The sequence below is a fragment of the Rhinolophus sinicus genome, chromosome 14 (assembly GCF_057876585.1).
Source record: "Rhinolophus sinicus isolate RSI-liver-muscle chromosome 14, RSI-T2T, whole genome shotgun sequence".
NCBI classification, from domain to species: Eukaryota; Metazoa; Chordata; class Mammalia; order Chiroptera; family Rhinolophidae; genus Rhinolophus; species Rhinolophus sinicus.
This window is the reverse complement of record NC_142514.1, coordinates 146072371-146091292: the sequence shown is the minus strand read 5'-3', so window position 1 is coordinate 146091292 and position 18922 is coordinate 146072371. Positions and strand designations below refer to the sequence as shown.

General features: G+C 48.4%; 2 protein-coding genes across 4 annotated transcripts; one reads left to right on the top strand and one right to left on the bottom strand.

Moving 5' to 3' along the window:
- Positions 1-1227: 1227 nt before the first annotated feature.
- On the top strand, positions 1228-9888 carry C14H11orf16 (chromosome 14 C11orf16 homolog). Its single transcript, XM_019728599.3, has 6 exons — positions 1228-1315; positions 1964-2139; positions 3775-3931; positions 5496-5727; positions 6364-6990; positions 9689-9888. Exons 2-6 carry the CDS (start codon positions 1982-1984, stop codon positions 9886-9888), a joined length of 1374 nt encoding a protein of 457 aa, XP_019584158.3. The 5' UTR covers positions 1228-1315; positions 1964-1981.
- Positions 9511-17787, bottom strand: AKIP1 (A-kinase interacting protein 1). 3 transcript variants are annotated; one of them, XR_012497506.2, is made up of 5 exons: positions 17282-17783; positions 16815-16895; positions 14578-14682; positions 10538-11235; positions 9511-9826 (listed from the first exon to the last, which is right to left on the bottom strand). XR_012497506.2 is itself a non-coding variant. In XM_074335963.2 (5 exons), the coding sequence occupies exons 1-5, from the start codon at positions 17501-17503 to the stop codon at positions 11092-11094; spliced, it is 624 nt and encodes a 207-aa protein (XP_074192064.1). In that variant the 5' UTR covers positions 17504-17787; the 3' UTR covers positions 10890-11091. The 3 variants fall into 3 exon arrangements, 2 of the variants coding, with proteins under 2 accessions (XP_074192065.1, XP_074192064.1); XM_074335963.2 differs by lacking the exon at positions 9511-9826 and adding an exon at positions 13202-13273 and having other exon boundaries at positions 10890-11235; positions 17282-17787; XM_074335964.2 differs by having other exon boundaries at positions 9511-11235.
- Between the last annotated feature and the right edge of the window lie 1135 nt (positions 17788-18922).

The window sequence follows — 18922 nt, the reverse complement described above, 5'->3', positions numbered from 1 at the left end:
TTCTTGGACTCTAACTTTGTGCACCGAGTAACTCAGCCTTTAGGTATGTACTCCTGGGCAGCATTCTCCTGACTATAAAGTTATGCTCTGTGAGAGCAGCATCAGTCAAAATGCTTTTGGGTACAAGTAAGCGAAAATCCAATCTGAATTGGTATAATCAGCAAAGGCTCACATAAACTGAAGCATCCAGCAGTACGGCTGCCTTCAGGCTGGGCTCAACATTGTTACCAAAAACCGGTTTTCTTTAGGTCTCTCTTCTCTGTCTTTCTCTGGGAATAGCTTCAGTGTCCCAAAAAGGCTGCTAGAAGCTCCCAGAACTACATACTTTCTTATTTATGTATAGGAGGAAAGAAGTCGTCTATAATCCAGGATTCCCAACATATTCTTAAGACATATTCTGATTGGAGAGGCTCAGGAACATGTCCGTGCCTAACCAGTCCCTGTGGCCAGGGGATGATGGGATGTGCTGATTGACACGTTCCACCTGTGGCACTGGGGGTACCATCAGCCTCCTCATCACATGGATCCTCAAACAGAAACAGCAACTGGTGGATGTGGGAGAGACACCCACAAATGTCCCTATATACTGTTTCGGTATTTTCCACTAAACACAGGTGCCAAGCACACAACTGTACAATGACTGTCAGATACCTCAAAATACCAGCCTTTCCCATGGGTATTCGAATTAGAGCGGAAACTAGACTTTCGTTCCTTTGGACCCCAGTGTCCACTCCCACCCCCCCAAGTGGTCACTACACCTCTGTTTCTCAGTAGAGTTCCGTTTGTTACAGACAAACATGCCCACACCTTTGGTTATTTGGTTTTAAACTACGGACAAATTCTATGTTATAGTCCCTCCCTAGTGCAGCTGGTGGCCCCCACTACCCCAGCCTCCTGCGTGCTCATGCTCGGAGAGGAGGCAGATCAATAGCGCTGAGTCTGTAGGGTCAGCTCCTCCCTCACAGGACTCCCTTGGGAACCGTGAGGGCTTCCCATCAGACTTACTCTTCCGGCAATGAAGAAGCCTGAGCTTTTGGGAATTGAAGCTACAATGACCTTTCTGTCTAACATCCCCTCTCCCCCTCTTCGAAGAGAAAGATGGAGAATAACCCTCTGCCCCCTCACCCTGCCCATGCCTCCCAAGGCCCCCTGTCACCCCCCTGCACATGCTCAGTACACTTACTCAGCCCACAGCTTTCCTGCTGGCTTGCATCCATGGCAACCTGCTTGGCAACCAGGAGTCAGTTAGGCTGAGGCCCTGAGCCCCAACTGTCAGAAGGGGTGGAGGCTGAGGGGGAGGCATCTGGGGCTGTGGGTAAGTCCCCCTGGGGTCAGACCTGTGGACTTGGGCAGGGGCAGACCCTAACAGGGCTCTGGTGGGCTGGGGCAGTGGAGTGTGACCTTGGGTCCTGACTCGCAGCTGTTGCCTCTGAACAGGTCCATGGAGGCCACAGCCCTGGGGTCCCAGCGGGGCCTGGGGCTAGAGTTAGTTAGTCCTGAAAGACTGGATTAGGAGGGGAGTCTGAGCCTTGGGCTAGGGTTCTGTTTGTCATGAGGGTTAGGATTTGTAAAGGGAAGTATGGTCTTATCCCCAGGAGTCCCTCCAACTAGGGAGGAGGAAGGAGGGAAAAGTTAACGAATACTGAGTTACTTGTATGCCAGGTGCTTTCCATATATGATCTCCTGCGTGGTAACTGAAGTGCGGAGGTCAAGTGAGCATTCAGCCGGCTGGCTGTGAAGCATTGGAAGCTGGTTTCCCTAAAATCACAGCTCTTACTCTCAAACCCTCCCCTAGTTCCTGAGCTGAAGTTTCTGAGGCAGTTGGTTCAGAGGACACCCTGAGCCTTTGTGGGAGCGGGTGGGGCCCCAGAGAGACTGCTAACCGCAGAGCTGAGTTCTGCCCCAGCCAAGCGCCTTTTGCTTGGCTGTGGGCTGTAACTCAGCTAATGGTGCTTGTTCTCAGGTGGTTTCTCCGAAGGCCATGGAATCATCCGCAGAGCCTGAGATGCCTTTGCCCAAATACTGCAGCGTGGCCACAGCCCTGGAGGCCCCTGCCTGGGCCAGCACTGCTCCTCCCTGGGACCTCTCCTTTACCTGCCCCTTTGCCCTCCGAGCACCCTGGCACAAACCTCTCACCAGGTACTGGTCTCTGCCCCTCTCAGGGAAGTGGTGTGCACTTTCCTTTTTCCTCTCTGTTCTCAGCTCTAGATGGTGTCCCACGAGGGAGAGAACTTGCTTCCTGGGAAGGCCAAAAGGGTTCTTTACTGTGTGGGCTATGATTTGCTTAAAGTATTTACATGACCCCTATCTAAACTGTACTCCCAGTGACCTCAAGGGTTGACCTGGCTTTCATCCCACCTGGTAGCAGGGTGGCAGATGTCAGAGTTGGCACGTGTAAGAGAAAGCAGTTAGGCATCACCAGCTATAAAGCTTCTAGCTCATTTTACCATCAACTGAGACTTGCTCTGGCACTACATGAGAAATTAGGGTTTCAGCAGCCAGCAGCTAAGGTGAGGTCTCTGGGTCCCTCCTCAGGTTCTCTCAGCGTCCCTCAGTTGCCCTGGCTTTTCCTGAATAGTATCCCCAGTCGGCTGTCTAAAGTGTGCATACAAGAAGGGAGAGGCCGGTAAGCAAGTCCCAGGGGTTCGTGTCTGTGCTACCCAATTCAGTCTGCCCAGGTTAGGGACATGCCAGCTTGAACCCTTAATAACCCCCTTTCTTGATTCACCTACGTGGACCGTCTCACTCAAAGCCAGAGTTAAGCATCCTGCATCCAGGCTTACCCACAAAGTAAACAGCATTTTCAAATCGCCAACCCTGACTCAACAATTCCGCCCCCGCCCTGCTGGGCTCTGCCCACCAAGTTCCCAGAACTAGCTTCTCCTTTTTTCCTGTCCCCATAGTCCCTCATTCAGTCCCTCTGTGCTTCCCCTGCTCAAGCACTTCCTTCTCTCTTTTGACCCCAGGCACCAAGCGGCCTTACAGTTTTGCCCTTTCAGCATTCCCACCCAAGCCTCCACGCCTCAGCCTGGAATCTCACATACCTCCTTCGGCTTTACCTTCCCAGTTCTCTTTTCTGGTCTGCTGTCTAGTCTCAGACCCAGCATTAATTAACTTGACTCTATCAAGGCTAATCACATTTTGATGACTTTGAAACAACTCCCAATCCTCAAATGATGGTTCCCTTCACTGTCCTCTCCTGCCCCTTCCCACAGTTTACCTTATCTTACTGGAATCACGGATTGCCACTTTGTATGTGGATTTCTGTTCCACATAGCCTTGTGTGGGGACAGAGTCCCAGAGACCTGTTTCCAGGCTCTCGGCCTCATGTGGAAAGGTGCTGGCTTGGGTAGCAGATGGCCGTCAGCTGTGGCTAATTGACCATCAGCTGTAACCACTTAGCCAATTAGCCACTGATATAACTGCCTCAGCTGTGTGGATTGGTCATTTGGTTGGTTGGTTGGCGGGCAAAGGAGCGGACAGCAAGTTGCAGGTCATGTGGCTCCAGCCTCCAGTGAGGCTATAGTGCCACCACTGAGACTACAGTGGTGTGACTCCCCTACCTATGGCTCCGTGGGTGTTCCTTTTTGGCCTAGCCATGTCCTGAGTTCTTATGTGGGGAGCAGGAGCAGAGACCCCGCAGGCCGCCTTGCACGACACCTTGTACGGCATACCCATGCCGTGGTGCTGCTCAGATCTAACTGTGAAACGTGTTTCTTGATGTTTTTAGGGCTTGATCTCCTCCAGTCCATAATTCCATTTGCTTTTTTCCAGATGTTCATGTTATCACCCGAATCTCCACATTGCAGACCCAGCATGGCAGGGACCTGGCTGGCTGGGAAGAGTTAGAGATGCCGCTGACACATGGGTCTTGGCAAGAAGGGAACCAGATGGCTTTTATTACTGGGCTCAGATAAAGGCTGTGCCAGAGGCAAGTGTCTAACTCTCCATATCTGTCATACCTGATATGCCTCAGCTGTGTGTGCCCAGCAGTTCAGTTTCTTGGAGAAGCACAGATCTTCCATGGCCCGGCCGTACAGGTGAAAATGTAATGTCAGTGAGTGTATTAGTTTGTGGAGACACAGCTGTGTAACAAAGTAGTATAAATAGAATGGCTTAAATAACAACAGAAATGTATTGTCACTCAGTTCTGGAGACCGGAAGTCCAGGTGTTGGCAGGGTTGGTTTTTTTGAGGGTGAACCTGTTCCATGGGCCTTTCTTAACTTCTGGTGCTTTGCTGGCAACCTTGGGTGTTACTTGGCTTGTAGACGCATCAATCTGATTTCTGCCTCATCTTTACATGGTGTTCTCTCTGTGTGCGTGTCTGTGTTCAAATTCCCACTTTTTATAAGATCAGGCATTGGATTAGGGGCCCATTCTACTCAGTCATACTCAGTGTGACCTCATCTTGACTAATTACATCTGCAATGAACCTATTCCCAAATAAGGTCACATTCTGAGGTACTAGAGGCTAGGACTCCAACATATGAATTTTGGGGGACACAATTGAACCCATAACAGTAAAGAAAATGTACAGTAAAAGTACTTTATTCAGGAAAACTCAATGTGTCAAATTATGGACACCAGCCTAAGGGTAAGAGGAGCAGAATGTGTGTGCCCATACACACCTGTGTGCGTGTACACACACAAGCTCAGTGCCCTGCATGTTGGGAGCCCCGCCTTTACTTCAGTGGCTGCTTACTTCACGAGTTTTCTCTTTTCAGAGTCAGACTTTGTGAATGTGGACCCATGGAGAAAAGACTAGTGTGAATTCTAAAAAATAAATGAATTATAGAATTTCCAGTCAAGTCATTTTTCATTTTCCAGTAACTGATATGTGAATTCAAAGGAAATATTAGCAGAGTTTTGCTCAAATATAGGGTCTGTGTAGTGATTCGATGTAAGTAATTGGTAACCAGACTTTATTTCTCTTCAAAATCATCCTAAATTCTCTAAAACGCTTGTACTTTGGATTAGCTTTAGTACTTCTCCTGCTCTCTCATGCCATTCCAGTTTCTTAGCCAAACCTCCCATCACTGATGGAGGGGCAGTACTGAGGGCTGCCCTAATGCCACAGCCACCCCTTGGCCATGTGGGCCTGTAGATAGACCGTCCCTGGCCCTGGACCTGGGGACAACACGTGTTGGAACTGCTCGGAGGAGGGGGAGTGCATTGGGGAAAGATCCAGAGGACTCAGGATTATAGGCCAAACATAGAGACAGCAGAAAAGAAAAGCATGAAAAGGAAGTGAATGGGAAGGGAGACACAGGAAGTGGTAAATGAGAGTCAACCACGGCAAGGAGAGGCAGAGGGAAGGGCGTCTGTCTGCTCCACCTGGCGGCCCTGCTGCAGCTGGCTCTAAGTGGTACCTGTGCCTGTCCTTTCTCAGTGTTTGTAAGGAAGACCCTGGGCCTGGTTCTGGGGCTCCGTGGTGCTCCCGGCGATACTTCCTTCCTGATGCCAGATCTTATTCTGAGTGTTCTCTTTCCCACAGCTGGAGAGGCAGGGGGCCCTTCTTGTGGAGTTTGATGCTCCCTTTGCCACAGGCCCAAAGCTGCCAGCCCCACGGCAGAGCGTGGTCTTAGCAGAAGATGTCATTCAGTTCTCACCGTTCACGGACTACTCACTGCAACCTGGAGACAAGGTGCTGGCACCCTGGGAGCCAGACCAACAGCGTTATGGCCCCGCCACTGTCTTAGGCTTGGAGGCGAGAGAGCCCCAGAGAGGTAAGGGAAGCTGCTCTGACCTGCCAGACTCCAGAAGGAGCCAGGCTGCTGATGAGGCCAGAGGAGAGAGCAAAGGGGCATCTCTACAGCTCAGGGGTCCTAGAAACATTAAGAAAAACCACCTTCCCCCCTCACTTGCAGCTTAGTCCTGGGGTGGCAACAGATATGCAAATCATATTTTTCAGATTATAAAATGTTTTTCATCAGGGTAAAATAGCCTGCTACTACTATATCCATGTCGGTTAGCTCGCCTATGTTGTGGTGGTGTTGTCCTGGGGTCAGTCACACAGTACTCATGACCTGTCCCCACCAAGTCCAGGGACCGGGACGCTCCCCTTCTGCAGGGCCAACTAGTTAGCATCACTGCAGTTCAAAGGACAGAAGGAAGCTCCTCTTCTCTTCCACCACCTGAGGATGTGTTTTGGTTTTGACATGAAAATTGAGACAGGGAGTCGTGTGCAAGTGCAAGTGCAAGGACAGTGGTGGTAAATAAGGAGCAGGTGAGGGGCTTTCTGGCAGGTTCTCCAGGGAGAAGTATGCATGCAATAGGCAGAGCAGAGGGGCTGCGCGGAGGTTTTGCTTTTGGGGATATAGAAGAGGTAATTGTAACAAATGCTGCCCCTTTCTGTTATGTAGCCTCCAAAGAAGAAATTACAGTTCACTTCTGGAATGGCAAGATAGCTACAGTGCCTCTAGGTGGGGTCAGGTGGGTGTCCCCAGCTGTCTGGAAGAAGGCTGTGGAGAGGCTAAACAACCCTTTCATCAGGGAGCACCCCAGCCCCCTCCTCTGGGCCCCTTGCTGCTCTCTGCTGGGGCCGGTCACTGGATGTGTCACCTATGGGCTTCCACTGGGCACCCCGTTCCTGTGTCCTCCCTGCCACCCCATCTGCTGCCAGCTGCTGTGCCAGGGCGGCCTCTGCTGCTGCCCCTTGGCTGGACCCACCTGGTGGCCTGTCCCCAGAAGCTCAGGGGTCACAGCCAGAGGACACCCAGAGACGGAGCTGAACCCCATGGCACAGCTTTTGCCCCTAGAGGGTCCTAAAGAGGAGGAAGTAGCGGTGCAAGCTCCCATGGCTGTTTTTCCGTCGTCGTCCTCTTCTGAAGAAGAGGCTTTGGAGAAGGATCTGAAGGTGGGCTTCCGGCAGAGGCTGACGGGGGACGCCGCCCTCCCTGGGAAGTCCCTGAGGAGGCAGGGCGGCCTCTGCCAGCCCGAGTGGCGGTACTGGAGGAGAACCGGGCCTGAGCCGCATCCGGGGAAGTCAGGTATACCTTCTTCTAAGGCCCCTGCTCCCTTCCCTCCTGTCACTCTAAAGAATCTGAGCCACATGACTGAGAATCTAGGATTAGAAATAACACTTAGGGAGTCTGTGAGAAGAGGGAAATGGTAGGTTTCCACGTAATCCTTAAGGTCCAGCAAGAAAGGATGGGCCGAAGGTTTGCATCCCTATTTAACAACTATCCTTTCTTTCTTCACTAGTCTCTCCAGAGTTACCTGCCGTTGTCTGTTTACCTGCCCCTCCTCCCCTTTTTTCTCGGAGGCCTTCATTTTTCTCTGGATGAATAGTCATAATACTTCCAGGTATTGATTAGAGTCTTCAGTGCCCTGAGAAGCACAGAAACTGGTTTTTAAACATTGGTCATCAGGCCCAGCTCTTCAGACAGGCCCCTTAGTTAGAGCAGGAGGAAGCAGGGCGCTGCATTATGTTGCTCACTCTTTCCAGTGCAGAGGGGAGGCAGTGTTATTGTTGGCACCCTGCTGCCATCCCCAAACTTCTTTATCTTGAGCTAAGAACCGTGTGACATGCCCTTGTAGGTTTAGGGGCACCCTATTGAAATTCCCAGAGGAGCCCAGAAAGGGCAATAGCTTGTCACCTGGCAGAGCTATGTGACAGAGGTGGCTTGGATCAGCCCAGCCCTAGACTAGCTTCTTGAGGTCCTGAAGTCACTAATTTAACATTCAGTGAACTAAATAAACATTCAATCTGGGGCAGCGATGTTATGAGCATTAAAGAATACCACTGCTAAGGGCTTCAGGATCTCTAGGTACCACCCACTTTGGGACCCATGTGGGTCCCTGTTTGAAGCCAGGGCCCTATTTCCAGGACAGCTGCCTGACCAGAAGGACCTCTTAGCCCATGAGGATTTCAATCTTGCCCCAGGGGTAAGGTCCGTATTAGTCTTCAGTTCCAGAAAGTTGAGAAACTGTTTCTACAATGAGAACCTTTCTAGGTTGCCCTACTGGACCCCTGGGCTTTGGGGTGGGCAGGGATGCATGTAAGTTGGCTGCTGTTGTATATGAGGGTTCCAGGCCTTCCTTGGCTTTCAAGGTGTGGGATCTTTCCCCCACCTGACAGGGAAATAACTAAAGGGACACGAATCCAGCCATGGCCCACTGAGCTCTTCCTCCCCTCTCTGAGAGGAAATTTTGTATTGGAAATATAAAGGCTGGGGAAGTTTCCAGGCGGCTATGCAATGGGCCACTCCGATGGTACAGTGGGATGCCTTGCGAAGCCTTAGCGAAACTACTTGGAAACAGCTGTTTCCACTAGACCTACCTCCCAACAAGTGATAATATAAAGAAAATGGTGTCCAAATCTAGAGTTTTCATGCTTCTACTGTCTCCTGCTTTAGCACAGCCTGGAGAAAGCTGTACCTACAGAGGAGTCTGTGGGGAGCAACTGTGATAGCCCCAGGCCCAGCCTCAGGGAGAGAAAGGCCAGTGGGGTACCCCGAGGGTGCATAGTGGTCAGACATGCCTCAGGTACCAAGACAGTCACACTACTGTGGCTTGCTTCACAGACCGGTTCCAAACCCGATTAAGTCCCTGGCCCTAAGCACACACTGCTTGAAACTGCCCTGTCACTTACATGTACATTCAGTCTCTCCCTGCCACCACCAAATTTCAACAGATCCAGTGCAAAGGTCTTTTTTTTTTTTTTGCCCCCCCAAAATAAATTCAAACAATTGGCTATGAAGAGAAATATGTGAGTAAAATCTTCAGGTACTTGGCCTGGCTCTCCTCTAGGTACTGGATCATTTGTTATGCTCCAGGCAAAGGTTAATTCTTGGAGCTGAACCATGAGAATTAGTGGACCTGCCCTCTGCCAAGTCCCAACCCTGTACCCAAAGCTATGGGGAATATTCCAGAGATGGGGTGTGGAGAAAGGGGCCACCCCCAGCCCTTGTCACAGGCGGGGTGTTTCATCCCACAACCAGTCATGACGACACGCATAAACCCGCGTGTGCCCAGGGCTTCTCTTTCTCCCCTCCAGATTTTGCATCCTTTAAAGGAAATGTGTTGCTTTGCTTCTTCTACTTGTGCTTGGTAGCCATCAGGTGCTGAGGCTTGACACTCAAGTCAGGCTCTGCCTCTTAACAATCCTCTTGTATGAGTCCCTCCCTCCACACTCTTGTTCCTTTCGGTTACAGGCTGTGAGGTTACTGTTTGATCCTAACCTCACCATCTTGGACAGGCCAGATTGGTGGCTGTAGTTTTAAAAGTCAGGGAGGGGATGGATTTCTTTTAAAGCAGTCCTTCCTTTTTTGATATTGTCCTGTTCCTCAGGAAGTCACATCTCCCATTATTTTTGTTTTGCCTCATTCAACCTTTGAAAACTTATTTTTCCACCAGCTTACTATCTCCTCTGCTTTATTAACTCCATCAACTGGGGGTGGTTGGTTACCTTTGTTTAACCTGCTGGCTGTTTTGAAAAATATGTCTGATAACTTCTCCCACCCATTTCCAAGTCTGGTGATCAGATATAACCTTTCTCAAAAGCGTAATAGCCAGAAATTATTAACCAACTTTATTTCTTCTTTAAAAATAGAGAACAGTGCTAGGAGCTTACAGGTAGTGAAGAGATTCTCTGATCCTTGATATGTTTGTTGTACTTAAGTCATCAAGATTAATCCCATCAAAATGGTGGCATAGTCAACATACCTAATTGAATTCTGGGTTTAGGAACAAGATGTTGCAATATTCAGAAAGAAGAGACGGGCAACAAACAGCAGAGACAACGCACTGTAGTAGTGGGGAATACCCAGGAACTGGTGCTGGAGGCAGCCAACATGAAGCCACTGCAGAGCCTGCCAGAGGAAACTGAACAAAGGAAACCGAGTCAGTGTGCTATGACATGTCAGAGGGACCAGAATTCCTCTTAGATGAACAGCCTAAGCATCTAGGTAATGCAGCATGGCTGGGAAGGGTTTGGTTTGGTTTTTTAAGGAGGGTGTAGCTCACAGTGGCCCACGCTGGGATTGAACTGGCAACCTTGGTGCTATCAGCACCACACTCGAACCAACTGAGCTAACTGGCCACCCTGGGAAAGGGCTTTTTAAGGACTCCTTTCATGGTTCTTCCACCTTTTGGAGTCACACCCCTTGAAAATAAAACACTTAGCAAATTCTCCCAGAAAAATGCACACATCCACAATTTTGCATCCAATTTCAGAAGGGATCCCCATTTCCATGACCCTCTACCCTATGGTGATGGGAATGGGTCTGCTTTACTAGGCCCTATGTCCATGGGAGTCTGTTCCTCACCAGGAATGCTGACTTCACTCTACTTAAAACTTCATTTTCATCATATAGAAACACTGGATTTTATCCTGAGGGAAGACTTATGTTCAAAATGAGATGAATGACCAGGCAACTAAATTGAGATGCAACACAACTGTTGGTGTGCTAGCTTCAAGTTTAGGACACATCAATGACTTAAAATCAGTGCCTTTTAATCCTTACTACAGTCAGCACAAGACTCGCAGGAGTTTTTTTCTCTTACAGGAAGCTGAAGTGTAGTGGTGGGAAATACCTGAGGAGGAGTTACAAAGTGGCTGCCAAAGCCTTCTTCAGTGGAAGGAGGTAGAGTGCAGGCCATAGGTGATAGTCAAATAAGCAGCAGCATCTTCAACCCATTAAGACGTCCCTGCAGGTAGGCAGCAGGAAGGCACCTGTGCGAAGGATCAGGTGTGTGGTGGCCCTGGTCAGGGCTCCCTGCCAGGGGCCTGGTGAGATCAGCTTGACGATGCCTTTTCCACAGAAGCCACAGGTCGTGGTCAGCCTGCTTCGGGCCAACGCGTCCACAGCCTCTCTGCCATCTTTTCATAAAGCCTACAGTTGTCCATGAATGCCATTTTATTGTTCTTAATACCAATAAAAAGAAATTCTTTTTATTTCCAAATCGTTCCTTTTATTATCATAATTAACCTTTACTTGGAAAGCAAGCAGTAAAAAGTATTCAGACAGCATCGTCATTTCAGGCAAGAGGGTAACCCTAAAAGCAGTATTAATGTGCAAATATGAAGAGACTCCTATGGTGGCTTTATTCTCCTTGCTGCTTTAAAAAAGGTACTGTGATGGTCAACATCATACGGGAAAAACCAAGTCCACACTTTGTCCTGGATCAACCGCCACCACGTGAGTCTTCTTGGTTAAATCATCTGCGCCCACCGTGACGGAGTAGGTCCCTGGGTGTACTTCTATGTAGAGGTCTGTGGACATAGGCTCAGCCTGGAAGGAGAGCAGGTATTCTCAGTTAGAGATTTGATATCCCAATGCCGGGGTGCCTCCACCAGGCCACTTGTGTGCCAGAGGCCAGATGGGATGAAGCACTGGTGTCAGAGATGCAGGTCCAGCGTTCAAGTCTCGGCTACAGAACAGCACTGTCCTTCAGGTAAGTCTCAGCCTCTCCTTATGCTCGTTTCCTTATTTCTAAGACTGTGAGAATATCTATCTCACAAATAAGCATGTGTGTAAAAACACTGTAAACGTTCAAGTGTTATAGGAACATGAAGGATCATAAAAGAACACTTCAGCTGGAGTAGAAAGATAAGAATTAGGTAGAAGGAAGGGCTAACGACATTGTTTTAGGGATCAAAAGCAGACAGTGGCACTTGCTGGCACAGATGAGCCGTAATGGCAAGGCACCTTGGAATGATGAGAATCATTCTTTTTCACTGAATTGCTTTGCTACATTCATTAGTAGAGCAATGAAACATTTCTTTTCTCCTAAAGCTGAAACACTATGAGTAGATTCCATTTTGTCATGCAGCACGTCAGCTGGCTAGCAAAAGCCCTCCCTGGGAGGCAGGGTTCTCCTATAGTGTGAAACACTGGAAGCTGGAGTTAATGGAAAGACTTATGCTTAGAACTGAGCACCAAGCATCCTCCAAGGATAGACTCCGTGCACGGCAGGGAAGTGGGTCATGGAAGGCGTGCAGCAGAGGAGGGCTTTCAGTTCAAATGGCAAAAGAGCAAAGTTGCAAACCAGAGAAGAGCTGTTCCTAAGGGCCCAGGCTCGTATCCCACAGCTAGGACACGGCTCATGCTCACTCAATGCTCAGAAGGAACCACAGGCAGAAGCTGTCATTTCTGCCACCACCCCCAGGGGGGAAGAAACTAAACCACTGGCCAGCAAAGTCCACTAGGAGGATAAATGATAATATTTATGAAACCTCCTCCCTCTCCACGTTCCAGACTTGAAGCCAATTTTTTTCCAAAGATGCTTTATACTATATCCGTTCACATTCCATTACTGCAATATTGGAGGTCTATTATCAGTGAACTGATGTGAATGGATGTGACAACGCCACAACTCTTTATTGGTCATCAACTATGTAAATAAATAAAAGTAGGTTTCAGAAAATACAGCTATATCAGAATTACAGAAAGCGAAGGATGCTTCATTTGTGTGAATACAAGGAAACACAGGGAAGACTGGCACGTGTGATTCCCACACCGTGAGCTTCAGGGAGATGAGCATTACCAAAATCCAGCAACTGCCGAGGCAGCTAAGTCAGTAACATTTGTACTAGAAGCAGAATATTCTTGGTTGCTATTAGCTTCAGTATATTCTAGCTAGTAGCACACTGTATACAAACAAAAATTAAGTAAATGATTCCAACAACATGCTGGAGTTCCTTTCCTCAGAACTGCAGCCCTTCCAAGTTCCAGAAGATTTCCTGAGTTTATGAACTAATGAGTACTTGATCCTAAAAACTCATCCCTATATGTTTTGACAGACATTTGTAGAAAATGGGAACAAATCCCTTAAAATGTTTTGGAACCCAATCTAACCAAATGTATGTGTTTCAGAACTTCAGTAATGGTTTTCACTTTGTAATCACAAGGGTCAGGCCCCTTTGCTGCTTGAACAGATGGTGGAATTTCAGCAGGACCCAGCGCCAGCCCAGCTGAGCTGTAGGAACGGAGATGTGAATATTTCACATTCTTTCCAACCACAACTATGAGTTCAGGCACAGAGCATCCCTGATGCTTAAGTGAAGGAATGATACCAAGAAAACATAATTTTACACTGAACCAAAATGTTGTATGCTCCCCCCAGGGATAAAAACATCCCAACTTAAAAATACTACAGATCCAGTACAAAGAACCCTATAAAAACCAGGTCAACTGGTTCATGGAATTACAGTGGTGGTGAAGGCGAGTGCAGGGACCCTCGGAGCTCTGTACTCACAGGACGGGACGCCTCTAGGGCACACTCTGCGGCTTGACAGATGCCTCCAAGACCAAGGGATGTTTCTGTTCTCTGAAGAGACGAGTACAAGCATTGCTCAGTGCCCAAGCTCCGACTTCTGGCTTGTCAAGAGAAATTTGCTCCTACTTTATTGGGAACTAACTATTGTTCTGTCAGTTTTTCATAAGTTGTTACCTAAGCTATTAAGGCTTTTAGTGAATTCTGTGAGGTATTTTTAGTCAGATGTTTACCATGATTACCTTTTATCCTACGTGGGCTCTGGAGTCAGACAGACCTGCGTTTGAATCCCCTCTCTGCTATTCACTGAGAGAGACAGATTAATTTCTCTAAGCCTTGGTTTCCTCATCTACAACACGGGGATACTCGATTGTAGGGAAGATTGAAAGTGCAAAAGTGACTACTACTTCACAGGCTCTCAGGAAACAGAACTCTCTTCTGTGCTCACCCAGGAATGGAAGTACTAGAGGGGAACAGACTGAATTGATAAAGGCCATTTTCCTTAGAGGCACCAACTTACATTTTACAGGAAGAAATGGGAGGGATAGCAATGACTCTTGCCCACATGTCACCCCCTTAGGGTCAGGCTCACTTAAGAGTCCCAGGCCAGAAAAGGGGGACCTCGGCTGTGGGATCTGGTGTTACTCCGCATCTCCAAGGCCAGGAAACAAGGGGGCCTTCCAGCGGCAGCCAGCCCTCACTCGTAGCCCTGCGGCCACTCTTCCATCCTTTCTCTAACCCCACAGGCCAGAGAAGTCAGAAATCCAACTTGTAGATCAGACTCTGGACTTAAGTTTGTTATCTTTGAGTACAACTGGGTGAGTTTAAAAAGAAAAACAAAAACAAAACTTTCCTTAAAAACAACAGTAAAGGATTTCTGTCGAATCAGTTCAACAAACAGAATCTTTGTCTTCCCCGGAATGGCATGTGGTAAAGACAGGTAAATTTGTAATGAGAGGCCTATAATTGTTACTATCTTTAGGAAAAGTATTTCTGTTAAAAGAGACCCTCTCCTTGCACTTTCTTTAAGATTACCGAAGACATAAGTATCACTACCTTAGAGTAGAATGCGTGATTATGAAAAATCCCTTTCCTCTCCCTAGATGTAGAATAGGATATTTGAAGCTGTGTTCTTTCAGCCTGCCCAAGAGCCACGTACAAGGGCTTCAGTCCTATTTTGGACAAGCTCCTATTTCATGTTCACTGCTGTAAATTCTCTGAGGCTGGGGGCTGATAAGTTTCCGTTGAGCATTATATTGCTAAGTCATGCAGGTATTCAATAACATAGATCCAGCAGGAGCTCCTGGACATTGGGGTTGAGGCTGAGGGCACAGCACAGGACACTTGAGCATACATACCTGACCAGTCCCTACGTCCGGGCACAAGTGCAGCTCCGACTTCCCTCTGTGATAACGATAGACGTGGGTTGCCCCTGCTTCCTCTAGCACAGATGAATAATATTTCTAGAGAATATGAAAGATGTTTGGTAACCAAATATTTTGGTTCAATTTTCAAAACACTTAGTATGGTTAAAAAGGAGGCAAGAGAGTAAAGGTAAATCACCTGCCCTCTTGACAGGCCTCTGGAGTCATATAACAAATCTTAGCCCATGTCAAGTGTCTGCAGAGGAGGACACTTCATTTGGCATTACTTTGCTGCCATCTGCTGCCTCTGTAGGGCAAGAACTCTGGCCAACTAAAGCTCAGCAGGACCACGCTCTCTGCCAGGTTAAATAACTTCCGTATGTGCACCCCAATGTCAAGTACACATGCCCTTTCATCTCCTCTCATGACAAGTTCTGGTGAACAGTTCCATGTTTATTCTCAGTCTCAGACAGGGACAAGGGAAGAGAGGGCTGCATCTCCTTGAGAGCAAGACGTACAACAGGAAATTAGCATAAACCAATAGCATGCAGCCATTTTCCCCTGCGGAGGAGGGGAAGGAGAGGTCTCCAGTTTAAGGAGAATAATCCAAAGGATCAGAAAGCAGTTATATTTTTCTTGTCTACTTCCTTCCTCCCCCTGGAAGTTAACCTTAGATTTGCTTTTGATTATGACTAATGATGAGGACACCACAAGCCTGTTTGTTCTAAACCTGGTGTAGGGACAGTGTTCAAAAGAATGAGAAGCTGGAGAAAGCACTTCAGGACATGGATCTAATGATGCATTTTAGGGGCTGCTTCAAAATCACGAAGGCAAACTCAGAACACTGTTCTTAATTCTATCTTGGAAAACCAAGGGGTTCTGAGCCTCCACTCCATAATGGAGACGTGAACTGAAAACCAAAATGAAGAATACCAATTTGCTAAACCTCAAACCAAAGACAAATATTATTTCTTTTACTGACCCATGAACCAAAATGTTTAAGTTGATCACTTTACAGTAGAGTCAAAGTCATGAATTTTTCTAAAACCATTTAACAGAATAAGAACATAAAACTATTCTCTGAACTGTATCTCACTGGTTGGAATCCTATTTTTGGAGTCACAGGGATTTTGTAAAAGATGTAGAAAGATTAGAGATTTTTTTGGAATCTTAATATATAAAATTGAAAAGCAGGACAGTAACAGTTATTCTCTTCTTTCTCTCTTGTAGACCAGCATCCTTAGAACCACGTAAGAATCACAAAATGTAAGACTGGAAGAGACCAGAGTCTGTTATAATTCCTAGAAGAGCCAGAGTACCTCCCATGCAGGTGATTTCCTTCAGAGTTGGCGGGCCTGCCTTTACCGTAAGGTCAGCATTCAAGATGACCTTAGTATATGGTTTTGAGAAGAGGGTCTTTAAAACCTTTGTTCAGCCGTTTCAATGAATGGTACCAAAAATCATAAGTCCCTCATGCTATAGTTTATGACAATTTTCTGGTGTTCATCTCTCAGTGGAAACCAAAGAAACAGACTGTAAAGGCTGGAAAGAACTTTAGGGATCCCTTCATTTGGGGAAGGAAAGGCTGAGAGACTAACTGGCCTAAGGCATTACAGCCAGTAAGTGGCTAAACATGGGTCTGATTCCTGGAAGGCTGCTACTGCCATTAAGCCACACCACTTCCCATGAGGGCGCTGCCTGTTCCACACAACCACCTTTGTGGCCAACAAGCCATAGGAACCCACAGGGACATACTTAAACCTGCAGTACCAGGGACTTGAAACAGGTTAAGGTCTAATGTAGGGATTTTGTTTTTCTTTCAGTACATTTTGAAAACAGGCTGAGAGGCTCAGTTCCAGTTTAGTGACCCTGATTTTTTTAAGAAACTTAACTTGATTTCAAAGTTTTAAAAACTCCTAGTATCTGGACATGATTGTTTTGGAATTCAGCACTAAGCCCGTCCCACTCCCGCCCTCCCCCCACTAGTCTGAAAACCAATAGTGAGAGCAGAGACCTTTTCTGACTTGTTCACTGCAGTATCATCCTCACATCACCTACAGAGTGTTAAATGAATTCTAACTTGGATTTATTATTACCTGCTTTAAATCTGCCCACAGAAGGCAGGGCAAGGTAAGCCGGTAGTCTCCCTTCTCCCTAAATTCTACAAAGATCTACTTTGTGACCCATCAGCAGGCGGAGCAAGGGCAGGGCTTTGGCTCACACCAACTTACCCCACACTGCCTTGAAGTATAGCCCATGAATTCAGCCATTGTTCTGAAGGAAGCACTGAGGGTTGGGGGTCTTTCTTCTCTCTATTTGAATAAAGAGCAAATCACAGGTGAGATCTGGTATTCCCTACTGGAGAATGAAGTCATTTTGGGAATAGATTCCCTTTTACTTTTCTAAAGGCCAAGTTGAAGAAGGATCTTACTAAAAAATTATTCCAACTCTAAAAGGAATACACTGACATGCAATTTGTCCAGGACAAAGACAGGTTTGCGGGCTTTCCTCTAATGTCAGATGGTAGCATGTAAGAGTTTCTTAAAAAGTAACCAACCAGGGCCGAGCACTAGCGGCCTCCTAAAGCTACCCCAAAAGAATCTATCACATAGCACGAGTTTTCAAAGTGCTTTTCCGTTTCCTGGTGGCCACCGCTGAGAGAATGAATGGGCTGATCCCTTTGCACAGGGGCCCTCACCTCTGCTGGGAGAAGGCGCTGGGGACCGGCTGCGGGCCGTTTTTCTCGGTAGGGCCGCTCCCGGGAAATGAACCCCACGCCGCCTCTGGGAAGCTCCAGCGAATGCCAGTCCACCGCCCTCCTCTTGGCCCGCTCCAGCACTTCTTGACCCAGCCTAGCGGAGCGCTGCAGGGAACGTCGGTCCACCCCATTCAGTGCCGCAGCCGCCAGACAGTTCTCCATATCTCCCTGCTCGGACACACACACACACACACACACACAGGCGGGTCAGCGGGACGCCGCGACCCTGCTTCACCTCCAGGTCGGAGCCCGGCTCTCAACCTCCCTAACGACCACTGCCCTCAACTCCGTCCTCAACGCCTTCTCCAGCGGCCGCTGGGTCAGGGGCCAGCAGGTGCGCTTTAAGCCCTTCCATTTCCGTCTCCCCTTGCCCTCCGTAGGGGCCTCTCACCCAGCCGGGCTCTCACCCAGCCAGCCTCTCAAGGAGCATGCGCTCAGCGGTCCATCGGAGAGGGAGGGCGGGACCTAGGGCACCAGACGCAGGCGCAGCAGGCGGGGGCAGGAGGCGGAGCGTGACGAAAGGGCGCAGGCCATTGGCGGGTGGCAGGAGGCGGGGCGCACATTCTGCGTCGGGCCCGCCTCCTTCGTCCGAGACACCGCTCCCACGTGCGGGTTGTCAGGCAAAAGGCGGTGCGCAGGGGGCTCGTCGAGGTCTGGTGGCGTTTGGGGCACCGGGCCAATTAAGCCCGCAGCCGAGGCCGCCAGTCAGCTTAGTCGGAAGATCCCCTGGCCCTGGGTCCTGGCTGGTGGAGAGCGTCTCTGCCGCTTAACGTGACGAACCTGGTGTAAAGTCAGGTGGTTTGTTAGGCTAAGAAATTGTGGGGAATAAGACACGTGCGTCCAGGCGCCTCTTTCTGCCTGGTCGATATTTTGGGATATCGCTTCGTTTATTTGAGGAGCTGGCTAGGATAGGCCAAACATAGCCGCCAACATAGGCTGCCAAGGTGGCGCTTGTTGAAGGGAGTCTGTGTGGCCAGCAGCAGGCTGTGGCGGGTGGAACGCGAAGCCCTCAGCCGGAAGGCAGGTATTTCTGGCCCAGAGGGTTAGAGGAGAGCCTGAGTTGTTTGTAGAGTCTCTCGTAATCCTCTAGTGGCAGCTTCCTCACCCCTCCAGTGGAAAGTAGGGACTCACACATATCTTTTCTGGGGGGTTGAGCCCACCTTTCAAGAATAGTTGCACTGTGTTTAAAGGAATTGTGCATTGTTACCTAACACTCCATTCAGTTGTTTGATAGGAGATATAGTCCAAATTCTCGCTGCAAATTAGTGACTCCTCTACTCCACCCTGTGTGCAGGAAAGCATTGATGCTCAGAAGGGACCACTATAAGGGACACTGCACAGTGGGGGTCACTTTAAGGGACACAGGGAAATCAGATGCTTACCTAGTCTCCCCATCAGATGGGTCTGACCTACCAGACATGTATTAGCTGCAAGTTCCATATGCACTTTTACTCATGAGTAAAAATCTCAGCTGGAGTGCTGGGTTTGAATTCTGGCTCTGTCACTTTTTTGCTGTGTGATTCTGGGCAAACAAAGGACTTAACTTCTTTGAGCCTCACTTTTCTTCATCTCTATACTTGG